General features: G+C 45.4%; 1 protein-coding gene across 1 annotated transcript in view; it reads right to left on the reverse strand.

Moving 5' to 3' along the window:
• The window catches only part of RIOK3 (RIO kinase 3), a gene marked incomplete in the record, with an annotated part of 1,226,621 nt that overhangs the window by 801,505 nt on the left and 401,573 nt on the right, over positions 1 to 23,543 (reverse strand). Inside the window, 1 exon segment of the mRNA XM_044065363.1 lies at positions 20,899 to 21,008. Within this exon segment, the coding sequence (XP_043921298.1) occupies positions 20,899 to 21,008 (110 nt within the window).

Consider the following 23,543-nt stretch of genomic DNA (forward strand, 5'->3'; position numbering starts at 1 on the left):
CGTTTTGCAACCCAAAATGGTAGCCTTCTGAATTAGCTTCGTTATGAGGGGGAAAGGAGGGAATGCATAAAGAAGTCCCTGGGGCCAATCGTGGACTAGAGCGTCTCTGGGGGGAATGCCTGGGAAGTGGAAAGAGAGAGAAGAAATTGCTGCAGTTGCTGTTGAAGGGAGTTGCAAAAAGGTCGCAGCAAAGTTGGCCCCATCTGCGGAAGATTTGGTCCGCAACTACCTGGTTCAGAGACCACTCGTGAGGCATGAGAATTGCTCTGCTCAGTCTGTCTGCTATGACGTTGGACCTCCCAGGGATGTGCGTTGCAATCAGAAACTGTTGGGAAGAGATCGCCCACTGCAAGAGTCTGAGTGCTTCTCGACATAGGGGGTAGGACCTGGTTCCGCCCTGTTTGTTGATGTACCACACTACGGACATATTGTCTGTTTGAACTGCAATGGTCCCGGTAGGAAGAGAGTCCTGAAAACCCTGCAATGCTAAAAGCACAGCCCTCATTCTCCAAGATATTTATGTGCAGATTATACTCATGAGATTGCCAGGTCCCTTGGACTGTTCTGCCCTGATAATGCCCCCCACCCGATCAGGGAGGCATCTGTGGTCACTGTAGCCACTGGAGAGGGGAGAACAAATGGTCTGCCGTGGAGCACTGATGTGGAGACCATCCCCCACGCAAGATGATTCTTGCATGCCTGAGTGATCATAAATTTGGAAGACATGGGAAGTTGCTGGAAGGACCATTGGGTGAAAAGAAGCCACTGGAGAATTCTCATGCGAAACCGAGCTAGAGGGACAAGTACGATCGCTGCTGCCATGAGACCTAGTGTTTGAAGGACAAACCTGGCTTGAATCCTTTTGCATGCTAATAAAACCTTGACATGCTGATGAATCACTAACACCCTGTCTGGTGGGAGGCTCGCTAACATGTCCTTGGTATTTAAATTTGCGCCTATAAAGGTGATAGACTGACAGGGCGATAATGCAGACTTTTCGAAATTTGTTGTGATACCTAGCCTGGAGCAAGTGTCGATGGTGCAGTCTCTGGCTCGCAGCAGGTGATGTCTGGTGGTAGCAGTGAAGAGCCAGTCGTCGAGATATGGAAACACCTGGAATCCTAGCAGTCTCAGGTGAGCGGTAACTACTGCCATACATTTGGTAAACACCCTGGGGGCTGTGGTGAGACCAAAGGGCAGAGCTCTGAACTGATGAAGGCTGGCTCCCAGCCGGAAGCGAAGGAATCTTCGGGAGCGTCTGTCCATTCTGATGTGGTACGCATCCTGAAGATCTATGGAGTACATCCAATTGTCCTGACCCAGAAAGGGTAAAATGGACTGAAGTGTGGCCATCCGGAACTTCGTTCTTTGTACAGACTTGTTTAGTCTGCTGAGATCCAAAATGGGTCTCCAGTCCCCTGTCTTTTTTGGCACCAAAAAGAACCTTGAGTAAATTCCGGATCCTTGTTGGTCTGCTGGGACTTGCTGGATGGCCCTTTTTCTTAGCAGTTTTGAGACTTCTTGCACTGCTTGGTCCCTTAGGTTGGGTGGAACATCTGGAAGGGACTTGTTTGACCTTAACAGGGTGCGAACGATCTGTAGCCTCCGGATATGATGGACTGTACCCATTTGTCTTGTGTTATGTCTTGCCACGCTCTTGGGTACAGCGATAATCTTCCCCGGACTGCCTCCAGAGGTGAGCAGCCGGGCAACCCTTCAAGGATACTGGAAGGGCTTGTCAGAGAAAGATTCTCTGCTGCCCTGGTTTTGCGGACCCCCTCTGCCACGAGAGCGGCGTCTGTTATTGTTCCCTCCTCTGCCCCTGGAGGGAAACTCACCACGTGTGTCCGGCACTGCTCCTTGGGATTTCCGGAACCATATCTTTCCACTCTTCTGACCCTTAGGATATGGTCTGGAAGGAGTGGAAAAACAGACTCCTATGGCAGAGAGAGTCTTGCCTTCCCGCTCACACCTGGTAACGGTATCTTTCACCTGTGATCCGAAGAGAGAGGAAAGTACAGTTTTGTACCTACCATAAATGTAGATGTCCGAATTGGATAGCATCTGCAGTCATAACAACTGGGTTGTCCTGTCGTCAGGCAGCCCTTCAGTCGGCCGGATTCCAAAGTCCGGGTCCGGCTTCGGCTGATGTCGCACTTCACCCGACGCCATCTCTGTTGGTCTTCGGGTATAAAAGCATCAGCCGACGCCATTTTCCTCAGTGTTTCTTGCCCCAGATGCCAGAAGCTCTATAGAAGGCTAAAAATTTTGGATAGATGCCAATGTTTCCAAAAGATAGAGGTAAACACAAAAATAAGCATGTATGTACATAAATACAAACAAATACACCATGAAAGAAATCCCCACTAGCTAGCTATTAGAGGGTAAACACCCTAGGAGTACCACAGAGGGAAGGAGGGATGACTGCAGATGCTATCAATTAGGACATCTACATTTATGGTAGGTACAAAACTGTACTATGTCCTTCATGGATGCATCTGCAGTCATAACAGAATACCATAGCCAACTAGGGAGGAGGATAAAGTAAATTATGGTTATGGTGTTTAGGATCCCTTGCAGAACAGCAGTGGCAAACCCTGCTCGATCTGGAATATAGAGGTAAATTATAATGCTTGGAAAATGTATGCACGGAGGTCCAAGTAGCCGCCTCAATAATGTCTTTGGTAGCCACTCCTCGTAAGAAGGCTGTGGTAGTGGCTGTTGCCCTTGTAGAATGAGGTCTTATGTTCTGTGGAATTGGCTTTCCATGGAAGGAGTAACAGAATCGTATGCAATTTCCTATCCATTTGGAGATTGTCTGTTTGGAAATAGCTTTTCCTTCCCTTCCTGTTGCATAGGCTACGAAAAGTTGGTCACTCTTTCTGCTATTTTTGTTCTGTCCAAGTAGTAGCGTAGCTGTCTATGTACATCCAAGGTATGCAGTATTCTTTCCCTCTGTTTTGTGGGTTGGGAAAGAAGGTAGGCAGGTGGATTGCCTGGTTTAAAGACACTCTGGATACCACCTTAGGCATAAATGTAGGATTAGTCCTCATGGACACTCTATCTTGGTGGAAGATTAGAAAGGGTTGCACTGCCATTAAGGCCTGTAGTTCTGAAACCCTCCTTGCTGAAGTAATTGCCAGTAGGAAAGCAGTTTTCCATGACAGGTGTTGTAGGTCTGCTGTTGCTGCTGGTTCAAAAGGTGATAGTGTCAATTTTTCTAGCACAAAGTTCAAGTCCCAAGCTGGCAATGGTGGTTTCCTTGGAGGTTTTACATTCTTGATTCCTCTGAGGAACTGCCTGAGCAAAGGGTGTGAAAAAACAGGTGGATCAAAGCTGTATTCTGCTGAAATAGCTGATGCATGAATCTTGATGGAGGAGTAGGACAGGCCTGAATGAAGTAGTTAGGCCAGATACTCCAGAATGTTAGGCATATCTATGTTTGATACATCTTTTCCTCTTTCAGAACTCCAAATGACAAACCTTTTCCATTTCCCAGCATAATTCCTTCTTCGGTAGAAGTAATCTCTGGATCCGACCGACCGGCACTTGCGAACAGCTTCTGCTTCTTGCGCCACGCGGCAAGAAAGACTGAGGAAAATGGCGTCGGCTGATGCTTTTATACCCGAAGACCAACAGAGATGACGTCGGGTGAAGTGCGACATCAGCCGGCGGACCCGACTTTGGAATCCGGCCGACTGAAGGGCTGCCTGACGACAGGACAACCCAGTTGTTATGACTGCAGATGCATCCATGAAGGACATCCATCAAATGGGGTGTTGGTGAAAGACGCTCTGAAGGGTTCCGCAAAGTTACATAGCCGCATCCAAGCGTGCCTCCTTAGGGCCACTCCTGTGCCTGCGGCTCTACTCGCACCATCGGCTGCATATGAAATGAGCCTCGTGGAGGAGTTTACCACTGAATTAAGAGTCGCCAGCTGGGAGGCTGCCTTAGCCTGGGCCCCCTCAGCTGATGGATCTTAGAGGGTATCTCCAAACTCTTTCAGGAGATCCCTCTGAAGACGGGTAAAGTGGCACAGGTAATTCATGGACCGCATGGAAAAGGTCGTTGAAGAGAACATCTGCTTCCCATATCTGTCCATCGTCCCGGACTCCTTGTTAGGGGGATGGACAGATGAAGGGGGATGGACAGATGAAAGTTTCAGCCAACTCCTTCTTTGTGGCCGCTACTACCACCATGGCATCAACGGGGACACCCTTGGTCAAGAACTGTTTGCCCTGCAAGGCAGTAATGAACTTGGCAGGTCTTCTAGGAGTCGGTTCCACTGTGTCTGGAGCCGTCCACGCCTTTCAAGCCACCACAGACATCAGTGGGTCGAAAGGTGGAGATACCCAGGAGGTGGAAGGTCGGAATCCAAATGCATCCAGGAATACCGACTCATCCTCAGAAGGGCTTAGGGTAGTCCAGTTTCCCCTCTGCCTAAGCATCTCAAGGATGTCTGAGAAGGAGACCTCTTCAGAGGGGGACCTTGGGGACGCTTCTGACTCCTCTACATCGGTATCCAATGTGACAAGACTCGGGGGAGTCAACATGCTTCCTCTTGCATTTTCTTTTGCGAGGTGGCTACTCTGAAAGATCAGGGGAGGCCTCGGAAGAGGAGGATACACCCAAAGGGGTGTCCTGGAGCGCTGGATCCCCACACTTGGGGTCTGAAAGAGGGGCAGAGGCTGACACAGGCACCCTAGGGGAGGAGCTGATTGGGTCGATCGTGGGACTGACTCAGGGGCCAGTACACTCCTCATCACCTCGAAGGAGTCCCTGCCCAGATGCAGAGAAGGCTCAGGCTCCGAAGAAACCAGAAGCCCTCCCCGCACTGAGGGAGCCGGCTCCAAAGCAGATGTGGGAGCCAAGCTCACCTGCGCTGAAGCACCGAGAGGGAGAGCGGGGTCGGACAAGGATCCGATGCCACTCGCCCCCTCAGAGCCGACGAGGGAGTCTCGGCGCCCAGATCCCTCCATGGAAGGTACCATGGAAGGGATCGGAGCCGACGGAACCAAAAGAGAGGGTATCGGCGCCGATGGTCCCACGACTCAAACCCCAATGAACTCCAGCTCCAAACTCATAGGAAGAGTCGGAGGAGAAATATCTACAGCTGTGGACGGAGCTGACTCCTGATGAGGAGGGCTGGACAACATTTTGGCTAGGGCTTGTGACTTTAAGAGCCTACTGACCACTCTTTCCAAGTCATGGTCCGAAAGTCTAGAGGAACGAGAAGAGTGGGATAATCGATGACTACGCTCCGATTGGAGCAGGGGCGACTTTGGAGCCGAACGTATAGACTCCAAAGGAGACCTGGATCTCTTTCGATTCTCAGTCAGCTCCGAAGATTGTGTCGGAGCCAACTGGGAAGGAGGGACATCAGTTCCAGCCGGAGCCGAAATGGATTGTGTGGCTTCACCCAACGACGGCTCCGAACTGGGAGCAGACTGTTTAGCTTGCCTGGAAGATTTCACCGGCTGAGCCTTCGCCGGTGAATCTTGGAGTTTAAGCATACCCCCTCAGAATCATTTATTTTTGCGCTCCTGCAGGACTCTTGGACTGAAAGCATGACAGATCGAGCAAGAGTCCTGCAGGTGCACAGCGCCCAGACAATAAACACAAGAAGTGTGACCATCTGTCAGAGACATCTTCTGACAGCATGAGTCACACTTCTTGAATCCGGACGGTTTTGGATCCTTGGACATCCTAGGGAGAAAACCAAAGAAAAATATCCACACAGATGGTTAAGGTAACTAACAGTAAAAGTCAACAGTCTACAGTTACCACAACCCACTACAAGTGCCACTACAACAAAAACTATCGAAAACTATCACTAAACACTAGCAGTGATTAATTAGAAGTTTTTTTTTTGTTTTTTTTTTTTATATAAAGGGAGTTAGAAAGGTTAACCTCTAACTTAAACGGAAAGAACCTTTCTGTGAAAAAGGGAGAGAAGGGGGGGGTCTCTCTAACTTAAACGAGTTTCTTAAGGAAGGGTTACGCTCAACTAGATAGAAAACTAACTACAATACTAAAGACTAAATAACAACTAATTCTACACTAACCAATACAGTCTTGAACAAGAAAAATACAATATTAATAATGAAGCTTATACGACCTGAGCCAGTAGAAAGTACAGTATTGTACCTACATAAATGTAGATGTTCCGAGTGTTCACACTGCTGCAGTCATCACATTGGGTTATCGTGCCATCAGGCGGTCCCGCAGTCGGCCAGAGTTCCAAAGTCTTGGTCCGGCGTCGGTTGCTGTCGCTTCTTCCCTGATGTCAGTGCGCCAGGGGTATACAAGAGGCATCCGACGCCATGTTCTTCAGTGTTTTTTTTTGCCCCAGATGTCAGATGCCTCCAAGTAGGTAGGCAATACATATTGCTAATAAAACATATAAAAGGAATGCCTTCAGTTACAAGCAAATATATAACAAAGGTTGTACAGGATAGAAAGGTATAGAAAAGTTCAGCTAGGTCAGACGGGATGGAGGGAGGGTAACCCGGAGTGTGAAAACTCGAACATCTACATTTATGGTAGGTACAAAACTGTACTATGTTCATCGTGTTACACTGCTACAGTCATCACACTTGGGTTGAATCCCAAAGCTAAGAATGGGCGGTGGAACTAAACAGGGTTTGGAGAGGCTAGTAGGCCCTGCAGAACTGCAGTGGCAAAGCCAGCTCTGGTTTTAGAGTATAGAGGTAAGTGATAGTGCTTGGTGAAGGTGTGCACTGAACTCCATGCTGCAGCCTCCAAAATATTCTTGGTTGCTACCCCTCTCAGGAAGGCTGTTGATGTTGCTGTAGCCCTGGTGGAATGGGGCCTAATTTTACCAGGTACAGGTTTCCCATGGTGTTTGTAGCAGAAAAGTACAGTTTTGTACCTACCATAAATGTAGATGTTCGAGTGTACACCCTGCTGCAGTCATCACACTTGGGTTATCCTGTCGTCAGGCGGTCCTGCAGTCGGCCAGAATTCCAAAGTCTTGGTCCGGCGTCGGTTGCTGTCCCTTCTTCCCTGACGTCAGTGTGCCAGGGGTATATATAATGCAACCAACGCCATTTTCTTCAGTTTTTCTTGCCCCAGATGTCAGGTGCCCCCAAAAAGGTGGTCAGTAATAAGTACCAAAGTGAGTAAATTTTGCACACACACAAAATCCCTCCAGCTATAAGCAAAAACATCAGGAAGGTATTGCAGAGACTTAGCCAGTTAGATCAGAGGGGATGGAGGGAGGGTAACCTGGACTGCAGCAGGGTGTACACTCGAACATCTACATTTATGGTAGGTACAAAACTGTACTATGTTCATCGTGTTACCCTGCTGCAGTCATCACACTTGGGTTGAATCCCAAAGCTAAGGAAGGGTGGAGGAATCATAGAGGGTTAGAGAAGGCTAGAAGGCCCTGCAGAAATGCAGTGGCGAAGCCCGCCCTAGTCTTAGAGTAAAGTTGTAAGTGATAGTGTTTGGTAAAGGTGTGTACTGAACTCCAAGTTGCAGCTTCCAAAATCTCCTTGGTTGGAACCCCCCCCTGAGAAAGGCTGTAGATGTAGCTGTTGCCCTGGTAGAGTGGGGCCTAATGGTATCAGGAACTAGTTTTCCATGATGGATATAGCAGAAACGTATGCAATGTCCTATCCATTTGGAAATGGTTTGTTTTGATATAGCCTTCCCTTGTGAAGCTGTAGCATAGGATACAAAGAGCTGGTCAGATTTTCTGAAAGCCTTAGTTTTGTCCAAGTAGTAACAAAGTTGCCTGTGAATGTCCAAGGAATGCAGGAGTCTCTCACCTTTGTTCTGTGGATTTGGGAAGAAGGTGGGTAAGTGGATGGTTTGATTTAAAGCCACACTGGAAACCACCTTAGGCATAAAGGAAGGATTAGTTCATACAGAAACTCTGTCTTGATGGAAAATGAGGAAAGGTTCCACTGCCATTAGTGCCTGCAGCTCTGAGACTCTTCTAGCTGAAGTTATTGCTAGCAGAAGGGCAGTCTTCCATGAAAGGAACTGAAGATCTGCAGAGAAAGCTGGTTTAAAGGGAGGTAGCGTTAGATTTCCCAGAACAAAATTGAGGTCCCATGTTGGTGTAGGTGCTCTCCTGGGGGGCCTAATGTATTTTGCCCCTCTGAGGAACTGCCTTAGAAGTGGATGCGAAAATATGGGTGGATCCGTGTTGTAGTGGGCTGAAATAGCTGAAGCATGGATTTTAATGGAGGAGAAAAAGTCCTTTGTGCAACATCTCAGTTAAATACGTAGAATGTGAGGCATGTGAAGCTGAATTGTGTCTTGGCTTTTGGCTTGGTTCCAGGCACAAAACCTTTTCCATTTGTCCGAATAAGCCTTCCTGGTGCTTGGCCTCCTAGTTTCCAGAACAACATCCATAACTGCTTGAGAAAGAGGAGCTGGCTGGATGCTTAGGTGATTTGCCATGCAGCCAGATTTAAGGTTTTGAGCTGGCTGTGAAGAATCTGATTGTTTTTCTGTGTGAGCAAATGGGTAATTTGTGGTAAGATCCAAGGTGGGCCCCGGGCCATATTCCTCAATAGTGGGTACCAGTGCTGGCGTGGCCATTCTGGGGCTATGAGAATCAGTCGTGGTCTCTCCTTTTTGACTTTCAGAAGCACCTTTGTGAGGAGTGGCAATGGAGGGAAAGCATATACTGTCAGGTTTTTCCAACTGAAAAAGAGTGCGTCCACTTTCCAAGCTTGATGGTGAAGTGTCCTTGTACAAAATTTTGTTAGTTGATAGTTTTGAGGACTTTCAAACAGGTCTATATCTGGAAGGCCCCATTTTTGAGTTATCATTGTAAATATTTGTGGATCTAGTTTCCACTCGTGGGGATCCATGATGTTTCTGCTGAGGTTGTCTGCCAATGTGTTTTTCTTTCCAGGCAGGAATTGAGCTTGTAACTGAACTTGGTAAGCCAGAGCTGTGTTCCATAAGGTCATTGCTTGCCTGCATAGAGGGTAGGAGTGAGTACCCCCTTGTCTGTTTATGTACCACATTACTGTGGTGTTGCCCGTCTTTATTGTAAGTTGTCCTGGATGTAATAGATTCCTGAAGACTGTCAGAGCTTTCTGTACAGCTAGCATCTCTTTTTGATTGATGTGCAGATTCCTTTGATCTGCAGTCCATACGCCTTGAACGCACTTGTCCTGCCATGTGTGCCCCCCAGGCGTAGTCTGATGCATCTGTTATGATAGTTTGCCTGGCTGGGGGCAAGGTGAAAGGCTGACCCTTGTTGAGGTGACATGCCTGTGACCACCATAGAAACTCCTGCTGTAGGCAGGGAATGAGAGATATCATTGTGTCCAAGCTGTGGCTGTGTTGAGACCATACGCTTTTTAGGTACCACTGCAATTTCCTTATATGCAGCTTTGCAAATGGTATTAGTAGTATGCAAGATGCCATGAAGCCCAAGGCCTGCAGAATTTTTCTTGCAGTTAATTGGGTCTTTGTTGCCATTGTTTTGAAATATTGAATCAGTTGTAGTTGTTTGTCTGGCGTCAGATAAGCCTTCTGGGCCATTGTATTCAAGCTGGCACCCAGGAATGTCATATTTTGTGAGGGTACTAGTTTTGACTTATTTTCGTTTACTCTGTACCCCAGGCAATTTAGTAGATGTTTTACAAAAGCCAGATGATGTAAGAGAATGTCCTTGCTTTCTGCTTGGATGAGGCAGTCGTCCAGGTTATGGGTATATTTGAATTCCTCTTTGTCTGCAGTATGCAATTACTGGTGCCAGGCATTTTGTGAAGACTCTGGGCGCAGTAGATAAGCCAAAGGGCAGTGCAGAAAATTGGTAATAGGTTGAACCGGCAATGAAATGGAGGTATCTTCTGCAACTATGTCTGACAGGGACATGCAGGTATGCCTCCTTGAGGTCCAACGTTACTAGCCATGCTTCCTTGCCCAATATGGGAAGAAGTTGCTGTAGTGTTAGCATCTTGAATTTGGGTACTTGTAAGAGGGTGTTTAGAATTGAAAGGTCCAGAATTGGTCTCCAGGCATTGTCCTTTCTGGGCACTAGAAAGAGTCCTGAGTAAAATCCTTGTCCTTGCTCCTGTGTAGGAACCTGTTGAATGGCTCTCATGTCCATGAGAGCTGTAATTTGTCTTTGAGACTCTGCCCATTGATTTGGTGGCAGGTTTGGCATTCCTTTTATCCTTGGTAAAGTGTGAAAGTGGAACCTGTATCCTTGAGACATAATATTTAGGACCCATTTGTCTTTTGTGATGATGTGCCAGTTGCCTGCAAAAAGTGCTAGTTTTCCTCCCAAGGGAGCTGCCAAGAGGGATTTGCTTGGCAGTCTGAGGGGTAAGTCATTGTGTTTGTCTTCTGATAGTTTGAGACATGTCTTCTCCTCCTTTCTGGGTTGTGGCACCCCATTGTCGAGGCTTGTAAGAGCCTTGTGACGGACCTCTGCCCTTTGGGCGTCTGTATTTGCCCCTCTGTTGTCTGTCAGAAGCTGGAAAGGACCAGTTTTTGGTTGGCCAATTCCTGCTGAAACGAGGGGGTTGAACCTGTAAAAAAATCCTTGACCGTCTGCATAGATTTTGCCTTATCCTCCATTTTCTTTAAAACCTCTTCTGCTTTTACACCAAATAAAACATCCTGCTGTAAAGGTGCATCCAATAACTTTGCTTTAACATGATCAGGTAAAGTTTGTTCTTTTAACCAAGCATGCCTATGTATGATAGACCCTGTCACTGCTGCTCTACAAGAAGCTTCCAGTGAATCAAATCCACATTGCAAAGTATGCTTTCCCACTTGTTCAGCTGCATGCAATAAATCTTGCATTTCCTTGTAATCAGGCTGCTCTGTATGTGTGATCATTTTTTGTTTTAATTGAGACATCAAATATTGTTGATATTTCAGCATGTGAAAATGGCAATTTAAGGCCCTCATAGCTAGAGTAGCTGAGGTATATACTTTCTTTCCCCATCTGTCTAGTGCTCTAGAATCCCTTTCACAGGGTACAGGACTTTAGCAATAGAGGCCTTAACCCCTTTGGGACCCTGGGAAATGGTTTCTGGGTCAGCAACAGGGCTTTTATATAGGAATTTGTGCGAGTCAGGGACTCTGTATTATTGGTCTGGTTTGGCTGGTGCAGGAGGTAGTGAATCTGGGTTAAGGCTAGATTCTGAATAAATATCATCCACAATGTCTAACACGGGTGGAATAGCAAGTGGCTTGTGCTGGGGTAGTAAAAGGAACTCTCGGAGCCTTTTCTAAGAATCAGAGTAATCCTGGCCTTCCCAGTGGAAATGTTCCCTCATGGTATGTAAGGTTTCCCCAAAACAGCAGCCTTCTGGGGGAGATGCTGAAGGAATAGACTCTTCAGCATCAGAGTCTTCAAAGGGGAAAAGAGTATTCCTGTTCCTCAGAAGAATCTGAGGAAATTGAAACCTGGTCAGACGAAGCGTAGTCCTCCTCCTGTCTAGGCCTTTTATCAGGGGGGGATGGGAACCCCTGATCATGGTAATTAAGTCTCCAGCCATCTTAAGCATCTGTTTCTTAGGCATGGGGGCTTGTACTGGAGACTGCTGTACAGGCTTCTTTGCTTTTAAAGGAGTTTTCAGCTTTGCAATAGGATTTAATAGTGAGTGTAGTCGGTCTGAAGACACCTTCTGCAACTGAAGGCATTTCAACTGCACCGGAATCCCCTTCAGCCATGGAGTCGGAAGGGCCTAAAGATAAAGGCTCTGGAGGCCTAGCAATCTCCACTTGGGAGTCGGATGCATCCTGGAGTTCTACATCAGCGGTTGTCAGTGGCTGCGTAGGCACCTCACTGAAAACTGGAGAACCGGCGACTGGCCTAGCAGAGGCCTCGGAGTCTGGTTTGGGACTCGGTTGCCTGTCCTTATCTTTGCATTTTTTATGCATTCCGGTCATCGGTAGTTCCGACGGCATGGTATAATTAAATTTTCTACCAAAATAATGTCGGGCGAAATCAAACCGACGTTTAACAGTTCGTTTGTTAAACCTAGTACAAAACCGACAACCTGTGACGTTGTGGTCTGGGCCTAGGCAAGGAAATCAATAAGAATGAAAGTACTTATGAGGTATTTGCTTCCCACAAGAAATGCAATTATTAACTTTTTCTGACATCGGTCTGAGGCAAGAAAAGGTTCCCCAACGGGGTACTTAGCTTTATTGAAGACTTCGGTCTGAAATTCGATTTGAAAATCTCAGGAGTCGGCTGACCAGCACTTGCGAACTGCTTCTGCTTCGGGCACTGCGCGGCAAGAAATAATGAAGAAAATGGCATCGGATGCCTCTTATATACCCCTGGCGCACTGACGTCAGGGAAGAAGCGACAGCAACCGACGCCGGACCAAGACTTTGGAACTCTGGCCGACTGCGGGACCGCCTGATGGCAGGATAACCCAAGTGTGATGACTGCAGCAGTGTAACACGATGAACATCAACCTCGCAGCAGAAGCGGCAAACGAGATCTGTGTATCTAGCGCCAGGCATCATGGGATATGGGGGGGGGGCTCGAGCCAGTAAGCAGCTCTCGAGCTTTTGAAGATGGCAGAGTCGGAGCTGAGGACTGGCTCCGAACCCAACCAGCAAGAAAGGCGGCAAGATAGACAACTTAACATGAAGTCTTTGATTTTTCAAGATCTTTAATCATTACATAGGACTTTAGAAAGTTAAGGTCCATATTTGAAAAGAACTGGCCTATATTAATAGATGATTCTACCATTAGAAAACAAACGGGTGAAAGACCCATTATTACCTACAGAAAGTGAATGAATTTTAAAAACATTTAAGGAGAAACAGTTTATGAATAGTCATAGTACGCATGGTATGTTTAAGTGTGGGGCATGTTCATGGTGCCATAGAATACACGTAAATAATTTTATGGTATGAAATTCTACATACCATATAAAGGGAAAACATAATTGCAATTCAAAAGTAGTGATTTACCTAACATCGTGTGACCTATGCCCAGCCTTTTTTCATAGGTAAAATGGAGAGGAAATTTAGTCAACGGAGTTATGAAAGTACAGTTTTGTACCTACCATAAATGTAGATGTCCGATAGATATGCAACTGCAGTCATAACATATGGGTTGTCCTGCCTCAGGCAGCCCTCGGTCGGCCGGATTCCAAAGTCTGGGTCCGATGTCGCATTTCTCTCCGACGTCAGAGCGGCTGGAGTACATAAGCATAGCATCAGCTGACGCCACTTTCTTCAGTGTTTCTTGCCCCAGATGCCAGGTGCCCTCCAAGGAAGGCTGTAATCAAATTGGAAGACAAAAACAGGATTCCAGACAAATAAGTAAGCAATAAACAGATACACCATAACAGATATCCCCAGCTAAGAGAAACAGGGATAGGAGTGGACCCTAGGCATAGAGGGGTATGGAGGGAGGGAAAATCCGACTGCAGTTGCATATCTATCGGACATCTACATTTATGGTAGGTACAAAACTGTACCATCTCCTTCAAGAATGCAACTGCAGTCATAACATATGGGTAGAATACCATAGCTTAGCTGGGGGAGGAGGAATGCTCTAGGCACAAGATGGTGTGGCAATCAAACCCTGCAGGACTGCCTAAGCAAAGCCTGCTCTGGATCTGAAGTATAGAGGGAGATTGTAGTGTTTGGAGAATGTATGCACGGAGCTCCATGTAGCAGCTTCTAGAATGTCCTTTGTAGGCACCCCTCTTAAAAAGGCTGTAGAGGTGGCTGTAGCTCTGGTGGAATGTGGTCTGACATTGGAAGGAACAGTCTTCCCATGAAAGGAATAACAGAATCTGTTACAATGTCCAATCCATTTTGAAATAGTCTGTTTTGAAATTGCTTTTCCTTGGACTGCAGGGGCGTAAGCTACAAAAAGTTGTTCAGACTTCCTACTGGTCTTGGTTCTGTCCAGGTAGTATCGAAGTTGTCTGTGAATGTCCAAGGTATGTAACAGTCTTTCCCCTTTGTTCTCAGGATTGGGGAAGAAAGCAGGTAGATGAATAGCTTGATTTAAAGAAACCCTAGATACCACCTTTGGCATAAAGGTAGGGTTGGTCCTTAATGAGACCCTGTCCCTGTGAAAGATTATGAACGGTGGTATTGCCATTAGGGCCTGTAGTTCCGAAACCCTTCTTGCTGAGGTAATTGCCAACAGGAAAGCTGTCTTCCATGAGAGAAATTGTAAGTCGACTGAAGCTGCTGGCTCAAATGGAGGGAGAGTCAGTTTTCTAGGACAAAGTTGAGGTCCCAGGCTGGCACTGGAGCCTTTCTTGGTGGCTTAATGTTCTTGATTCCCCTTAGGAATTGCCTTAGCAAAGGATGTGAAAAGACAGGCGGATCAGTGTTATATCTAGCTGAAATAGCTGAAGCATGTATCTTTATGGAAGAATATGAGAGTCCATTCTGTAGCATATCTGCCAAATATTCCAGGATGAGTGGGATGTTCAATAATGATGCATCATGTCCCTTGCTGGTATTCCAAATGCTGAATCTCTTCCATTTTGCTAAGTAAACCTTTCTGGTGGATGGTCTTCGAGCCTCTGTTAAAATCCGCTGAACTTCCTTGGAGAGAGATAGATTGAGGTTATTCATGGGATCTCCCAGGCTGTTAGCTGCAGTGTCTGAAGGTTTGGATGCACTGTTTTGAAGTTGTGTTGAGTCAAAAGTAGGGGCCATTGGGGCAGGGCCCACTTCTTGGTGTGACATATGCTCCGTAGTAGTGGATACCAGTGTTGTCTTGGCCAGTCTGGAGCTATTAGGATCCCTTGGGTCTCTGCTTTGATCTTTAGTAATACTGAGGTCATCAGTGGCAGAGGTGGGAATGCATAGATTTTTAGGAAGTTCCAGTTGAATGAGAGAGCATCTATTTTCCAAGCTTGTGGATGGTAAGTCCTTGAGCAGAATTTTTGTAGATGATGGTTGAGGTGAGAGGCAAATAGGTCTACTTCTGGCCTGCCCCATGTCGAAGTGAGTTGTGTGAAGATCTTCGGATGTAACCTCCACTCGTGTGGATCTGTGAAATTCCTGCTTAGGCTGTCCGCCAGCACATTGTCTTTGCCTGGAACAAACTGGGATTATAACTGTATGTTTAGGCTCAGTGATTTTTCCCAAAGATTCATTGTCAGTCTGCAAAGGCGGTAAGAATGGGTGCCCCCTTGCTTGTTTATATGCCACATCACAGTGGTGTTGTCTGTCCATATCAGTAAATGGCCTTGCTGAAGTTGTTGTCGAAAGGCCTCGATGGCATGCATTACTGCCAGCATTTCCTTTTGGTTTATATGCAGATGTGTTTCCTTTGGAGACCATTGTCCTTGTATACATCTGCCTTCCATGTGTGCCCCCCATCCAAGGTCTGAGGCGTCTGTGGTCATGGTCTGTGTTATCTGTGGTTTTTTGAATGACATACCTGTGTTTGCCTGGCTTGCCTAGGCCCACCATAGGAACTCCTTTTGTAAGCATGGAATGAGCGGTATGGTTGTCTCTAAGTTGCTGCTGTGCTGAGACCATAGGCTTTTTAGGTACCATTGAAGCTTTCTCATGTGTAGTCTTGCTAATGGAACCAGGAGAATGCAGGATGCCATGTAACCCAGGGCCTGTAGGAATCTCCTTGCAGTCATCTGGGTGAGTTTTGCCAAACCTTTGACATAATGAGTTAACTTCTCTTGCTCGTCTTCTGTCAGGTAAGCCATTTGAGAGGCTGTGTCTAGTTTGGCTCCTAAGAAGGTTATTTGCTGGGATGGTTGAAGTCTTGACTTTTGGAAGTTGACTGTGTATCCCAGAGCCTGAAGTAATCGTATGACATAGTTCAAGTTTTTTGTCAACATCAATTTGTCGTCCGCTTGTATGAGGCAGTCGTCCAGGTACGGGTAAATTTGGATCCCCTGGAGCCTGCAATGAGCAATTACTGAAGCCAGGCATTTTGTGAATACTCTGGGCGCAGTAGACAAGCCAAATGGCAATGCTGAAAATTGATAACGCTCTGGCCCTGCAAGAAATCTGAGGTATCTTCTGCAACTGTGTCTGATAGGGACATGCAGGTATGCCTCCTTGAGGTCCAGAGTAATCAGCCAAGACCCCTTGCCCAGCATGGGAAGGAGTTGCTGTAGAGTCAGCATTTTGAACTTTGGTACTATGAGAAAGGTGTTTTACGCGGACAAATCCAGTATTGGTCTCCATTGAGTTTCTTTTCTTGGAACAAGGAACAGTCTTGAGTAAAACCCCTGGCCTTGTTCTTGTTGTGGAACTCTTTCTATTGCTTTTATCCGGGCCAGCAGAGAAATTTGCTTGATAGCCTCTGCCCTCTGGTTTTGTGGTAGGTTTGGCATGCCTTGTTTTCTTGGTAAGGTATGAAGATGGAACCTGTAACCTTGGTCTATAATGTTCAAAATCCATTTGTCCTTTGTCAATCTGTGCCAATTGTCTGAAAACAGAGATAATTTTCCGCCCAAGGGAGCTTCTATTTGTTCCTTGGTAGGCGGAAGTAGAGGAAAGTCATTGAGATTGTGGCTGTGGGGCAGGGGAAACCCGTGTCACTTCTTTGGTTTGCTGGCTGCCATTGTCGTCCCCTGTAAGGACCTCTGTATTGTCCTCTTCCTCGGCCACGTCTGTTTTTACCCCTCTGAAATTTTTCAGGATTAGGAAAGGACCAGTTTTTTGAAGGCCAATTCCTACTGAATCTGGGGGGCTGAACCTGGAGGAAATCTTTAACCGTCTGAACTGCTTTTTCCTCTATGGACTTTAACACATCTTTAGCATTAGCACCAAAAAGCTTGTTCTTTTCCAAGGGTGCATCCAGAAGTTATGCCTTAACATGATCTGGTAGAGGTTGTTCTTTTAACCATGCATGTCTACGAATGACTGCCCCTGTCACAGCTGCCCTACATGAAGCTTCCAGTGCATCATACCCACACTGCAGGAAGTGATTGCTGACTTGCTGAGAATTATGTACAGCTTCCTGCAAAGACTTCCTGTCTAAAGGATCAGGAGAGGCCAGTGTTTTCTGTAAATCTTCTAACAGGAAATCCTGATATTGTAACATATGAAAAAGGCAATTCAAAGCTCTCATAGATAAAGTAGTGGAGGTGTAGATCTTTTTCCCCCATCTCTCTAATGACCTAGCTTCCCTGTTGGAAGGCAAGGGGTTTTTAGAGGTGGAAGCTGAAACACCTTTAGGCCCCTGAGAAATAGTTTCCAAATCAACAGTATGGGCCCTGAATAAATGGGAATGTGTTTCTGGGACCCTGTAATACCTGCCTGGCTTGGCTGGAGCAGGAGGAAGAGAATCAGGGGTAACAATGGAGTCAGAATATAAATCATCCAAAACATCAAGCACAGGAGGGATTGCTAAGGGCCTGTGCTGGGGCTTTTTAAGGAAAGTTCGAAGGCGCTTTCTGGAATCAGAATATTCCTGGCCTTGCCACTTGAAATGTTCCCTCATGGTATGCAGAACTTCCCCAAAAGAAATATCCTCAGGAGGGGAGGCCAAGGGGATGGAATCCTCTGCATCCGAGTCCTCATAGGCCTGGAAGAGCTCTTCCTGGCCATCGGAGTGGACAGAGTCCTCAGAATCTTCATCTGAAGGGATAGGGTCAGAGGGTTCAACCTGGGGCCTCTTATCAGGAGGAGGCTGGGATCCTCTCTCAGGATGGGCCTGTGAACCTCTAATCATAGAAATTAAGTCTGCGGCCATAGTCATGATTTGTGTCTCTGGAGTAGGCTGAGATAAGGCTTTAACAGTAAGGTGCTTGGTCTTGCTGGCTGCTTTAGCCCGAGTGTAGGCCTTAATAGACATGGCCATAGGAGGCCTGGCAGCTCCACGTGCAGGAGTGACCTTATCTACAGCAATGGGCTCGGGTATTTCCTCGGTTTCAGTATCCGGAGGAAAATCTATAACTGGCGTCGGAGTGGTATCCGGTTATCGGAGTCGTCGGTAATGCGGTGTCTTCGGTTCGGAGCGGTGGAAGAACCGTCTCTGGAGGAACCAGAGCACTTGCGGTAGGTTTAGGCGTGGAGTCGGAGGTAGACGCGGGCCGAGGATGTCGGTCCCGGTCTTTTCGTTTCTTGGGAGTTTGCGATGTCGGATGTTCCGACGGCATTGTATAAGCAAATATTTTGCCGAAAAAATCTTCAGCGAACTCCGCCCCGCGCCTAAGAATGCGCTTATTGAAGCGAGCACAGGTGACACAGGCCGAGACGTCGTTGTCTGGGCCAAGGCAAGGAAGACAGTAAGAGTGGAAATCCTTATGAGGTATTTGTTTACCACAAGAAAGACAATTGTTAACTTTTTCAGTAATTTCTGACATCGGCTGAGGTAAGAAAAGGTCCCCAACGGGGTACTTAGCTTTTTTGATGACTTTGGAATCGAAGAATACAGGAGCTGACCGACCGGCACTTGCGACCTGCTTCTGCTTCGGGCACCGCGCGGCAAGACTGGGGAAAATGGTGTCGGCTGATGCTTATTTACTCCAGCCGCTCTGACGTCGGAGAGAAATGCGACATCAGCCGACATCGGACCCAGACTTTGGAATCCGGCCGACCGAGGGCTGCCTGAGGCAGGACAACCCATATGTTATGACTGCAGTTGCATTCTTGAAGGACATCATGATTATGCTATAAGAAAACATAACTTAAATAATGCCTAAACATGTTTGTGACAACTCAGAGCATCGGTTTAGATTTTTAGTCACTGATCAGGTTGAAATTGACAAAATAAACATGGGGGCTACTTTTAGAATGCAAGGAACTTAGATGGCATATCTGTTTGCAGGCTGACAGTTGGCCCGGGATAAATGAGCATAGCTCCATTACCCCAGTGCTAAGGTTAAAAGCACTGGAGAGAAAAAAACTTTAGCACTTTACAGTTGGTATATTTTATACACACGTTTTCAGTAATGCTTATTTAATATTTTACGTCACCTTCTCTCCTCGAACAAGAAATAAATCACTGAAATAAACACACCTCCGCAAGCATATACAATGAAGGGTCTCCTCCAAGGAACTGCCATTATTTAATATTTTATTTTGTTGGGTTTTTTTCATTAGAAAGCACATACATATACAATTCTTTTGATTTTATGTGGCACCTTTTAGACAGGCTATGGTGGTGGGTTTATTGATCGATTTGCATTTTTTTCATCCAATGAATCTGAACTATTTGAGTATATAAGGAAGTGATGTAAAGAACATGGTGTCTGATGAAGTTTAATACTTTATTAAACGAAAGCGCTTACCAGTTATTTTATCAGTGTTTTTATCGCTTAATAAAAGTATTTTACTGTTCTACTACTTCCTTTGATCATACTGGCAACACTGTTGGAGTGTGTCTGGGACACTAGTTCACTACTTTGTTTTTTATTCATTATTAGAGGCAGGCTGGACAACAACTGTTGTCCATAATGTTCATATGCCCAACATTATGCAGACCAGTCTGTGCAATTTTCAACAAGGACGTACCACAAACAGAAGTCACAGAAAGTACTACTGATGTGTATTAGGTTTCTGTTAATGTTAAGAAACAAACCTGAATAACTTAACATGTTACGAATGGCACAGCAATGCTGATTTTGACTTTTACCAAAGACATCAATAAATACTTCACTTAAACAAAATGACTTAAAAACATACATACTTAGCATTCTCTAGCAACCTGTCAAGAGACCATGAAAAATTCTGACACCATCTAATGAAGAATGCAGGCTCAAGTCTTATATCATGCACATGCAGATGGAGCATGACATCTTGACAGATGATGATGCAGCAAGACTCCCTAAACAACCTCACGGACAAAAGGCAATATGCCTACTGTTTTTATTTCTGCATTTTAACTACAGCAGAGAGATTATGTACTTTCACCTAGTTGCACTTATAACAGAAGATGCACGTTTTTTCTAAAAAGTGCACCAACATCTTGGGACCAGAAGCTGATGCAGAGGAAAGCATCAATTGTGACACTCCCAAACCACCCTCAGTAAACTGACATAAAAGGACTAATCAGAGAGGGTAGGAGTTTGCTAGACTGCTCCTTCCAGGAAGGAGCAGTAGATGATAATTTAAATTAGACAAAACATCTTTGGCAATCACGACTATGTGTTAATGGCAAAAAGGAAAGGATGCATGTTGGTACCCTATAACATGTGAATGACATTACACACAATGCACATAAGGCTCACGTATGTGCAAGGAGTTGAAATCCTTGTACCAACTTAAGGATGTATCAGACCGAGTCACGTTCATGCCACTATCATATCAAGCAACCTCTACCAACCGATCACAGTTTGCAAAGGCAGTCACACTCCTCTCACATTCTATGACATTATGCCCAGACAGCATCTGGTAACTGCAAGTTTTTTTTTTTTTTTTTTATTTTGTATCCCCCCCCATCTGCTTTGGTGACCATCACGGTTCCCTCCATTTGCATGACCCACTCAGCCCATTCTTTCCCTCGGCCCATTTATTCCAACAAAATGTGAGAGCCAGGCAATGAAGAATGAAGCTGTCAACTATCCAAGGCATAGGTTTTGCTCTTTTTGTTCTTCACCTCCCAGTGTACACGTCCAGTACCAACCTGGGTTCAGTGTGCAATAGGCACGTTAGTGAAGGTGCATCTCTTATTGCCAAGGGTGACATAACCCCCATAACACTTCCCTGCCCTACTCAAAGCAGCACTCCTATGTGATCTACGGATGCCATTAGGAATTCTACTATGGGAATGAGAAGCTAGACAAGTGGCACAATCCTTTCCACTCTATACTAAAGACAGCTAAGCTGGCAAACATTGCCTGAGCCACTGTTTAAAACTGCATCACCCAGGCTGCAATCAGAGCTTTATCCCTCTATGCCAGTGAGTGGTTAGGGTCGATCTAGTGGAGATGCCCCATTACTTTTCATTTTTCTTCAATAAAAAAACACAGAACTTACATTTTCCATACGTGCTGTATTCTTTCTTCCACACACCACTTCATCATGTTTGGTGGTAATGTCTTTTCCTTTTCCTGTAAACCCCTTTTTAGGAGTTGCAGAAGGCTTATCTGCATGACAGAAATTAATATTTAGAAAGTACACTTAAAATCTTCGGTTAATATTTACATATTCTCTTCAAGCTCCTTATAAAACTGGTCCACTGAACAATTTACTTTGTTGAGTAATAAAGCAGAACAGATGAAAGGAATGAGCTATTTACTTCAAGTACAGCTTATGAAGCACAAATTCCTCTCTCTATACACAGGTGATGACCAGGGAATCAAAACCACAACTACCAACGCTCATTTGTACCTCACACTTTTAACTCTCCCTCTGTGTCAGACTGCATTCAGTCTATGACTTTTGTCTATAACATTCATCTCAAGTACAGCTTGAGTATATGCCAGCAAGGCAGTGTGTTTGTTGATATTAAAGTTATGTACTCACCATAACTAGGCATCTGCGTTGTCCATTTTCATTCTTACTCAACATATGAGTTATGGATCTGACCTCAGATACAACTTGGCCATGTTCTACAGACTTTGGATACAACTAGAGTTTCTTCCTCTATCCATAGTGCCATAGTCCATCCTCACTACCTCAGATCAAGGTTTGCTGCCTTAAACGTCTTAGAATATAATGGCAGAAAAGAAGAGAAATTAAATCAGGTCTTAAACATGGAACTACACTTTCCAAAGGTCCATCAGGTCACTCCAGAAGATGACAGGAAGGGGGGAGGAGGGAGGCAAGTTGAGGAAGAATGAAAATGGACAACACAGATGCCTAGTTATGGTGCGTAAATATCTTTAATATCCGATGTTGCCCTTTTCTTCTTCCTCAACGTATGGCTCAGAGTCTCCAGCTACAAAAACCTTGGTTGGCCCTCATGGAAGAATATTCTGGAGAAATGCCAAAGCAAAGGCAGCTCTGCTTCTAGAAATGATGTCCAATTTTTAATGGGTTATAGGCATTAGACCAGGTGGCTACTGCAAAAATATCAATGGAAGTTCTAGACCAGAAGGCAGATGAGGTGGCCATGGATCTAGCTGAATGGACCTTAGGTGGTTTTGACAGGAAGAGGCCTTGCTGAGAATATATCCAGGGAATGTAATTAGTTATCCATTTAGCCAATATAACTTTAGAAATCAGAGAGCCCAGTCGATTCGGTGAAAAACAGATAAACGGCTGGTCTGTTTTTCTCAAATGTTTTGCTCTGTGTAAGCAGAAACACAATTGTCCGTGTACATCTAAAAAACGTAGCATGCATTCTCCCTTGTTTGAAAATTTTGGAAAGAAGACTGGTAAGTAAATTGTTTGATTTATATTTGTTTCAGAAACTACTTTTGGTAAGAAAGAAGGATTAGTTCATAAAGTAGCCCTGTATTTAGGAAAAACAATGTATGCAGCTTTCAATGAAAAAGCCAGGAGTTTGGAAATCCTTTTAACAGAAGTAATAGCACCAAAAAGGCTGGTCTCCAAGATAGGACTTGTAAATCAGTTTTTGCTGAAGCTTCAAAGGGTTGCTGAGTTAAGCCTTCCAGTGCTACTGTTAAACCCCAGGGAGGTTACAGATCTTTCACTGGGGGTTCTGAACAGAAAGGTACCCTTCAGAAAAGCCTTACATAACTCTGAATCCACCAAGCAAGAAGCATTGTCTCCTGAGTGAACATTTGATATGGCTGCCAACTGTACTCTGACTGTGAAAAAACTAGCACCTCCTTTAAAAACAGAAACTAAACTTCAATACAGACAAAGTAGGGTCAGTAAAGGGGGTCAGTAAAGGGATCAATGTCATTTTTCAGGGTCTAAATTGAAAATCTTTTCCACTTCCTCGTGCAAATTCTCTTAGTGGAATCTTTATGTGAAGACATAGTATATTACAATGCCTGAAAGACAGCCTGGGATATCTAGCTATTGCTGGAAAGTACAGTTTTGTACCTACCATAAATGTAGATGTCCGATAGGTATGCATCTGCAGTCCTAACATATGGGTTGTCCTGCCTCAGGCAGCCCTTTTCCAAAGTCTGGGTCTGGCCTCGGCTGATGTCGCACTTCACCCGACGTCATAGCTGCTGTTTATTGGGTATAAAGGCATCAGCTGACGCCATTTTCCTCAGTGTTTCTTGCCCCAGATGCCAGGTGCCCTCTAGTAAGGCTAAATTTGGATAAATGCAAATAATTCCAAACAGTAGAGAGCAAACAATATATAAAAAAAAAAAATATATATATATATATACAAACAAATACACCATAACAGATTCCCCCAGCTAGCTAAAAGATGGCAGAGTACCACAGAGGGGAAGGAGGGTGTGTAATCCTGACTGCAGATGCATACCTATCGGACATCTACATTTATGGTAGGTACAAAACTGTACTATGTCCTTCAAGGATGCATCTGCAGTCCTAACATATGGGTAGAATACCATAGCCAAACTGGGGAGGAGGCACTAAGATAAGGATGGTAGTTAAGATCCCTTGCAAAACAGCAGTTGCAAAACCTGCTCGGGATCTAGAGTATAAGGGAAGATTGTAATGCTTGGCAAATGTATGCGCCAGGTAGCAGCTTCTAAAATGTCTCTGGTAGCCACTCGTAGGAAAGCTGT

This window comes from Protopterus annectens, chromosome 3.part0 (assembly GCF_019279795.1).
Source record: "Protopterus annectens isolate FY-2018-M chromosome 3.part0, PAN1.0, whole genome shotgun sequence".
Lineage (NCBI taxonomy): Eukaryota > Metazoa > Chordata > Ceratodontiformes > Protopteridae > Protopterus > Protopterus annectens.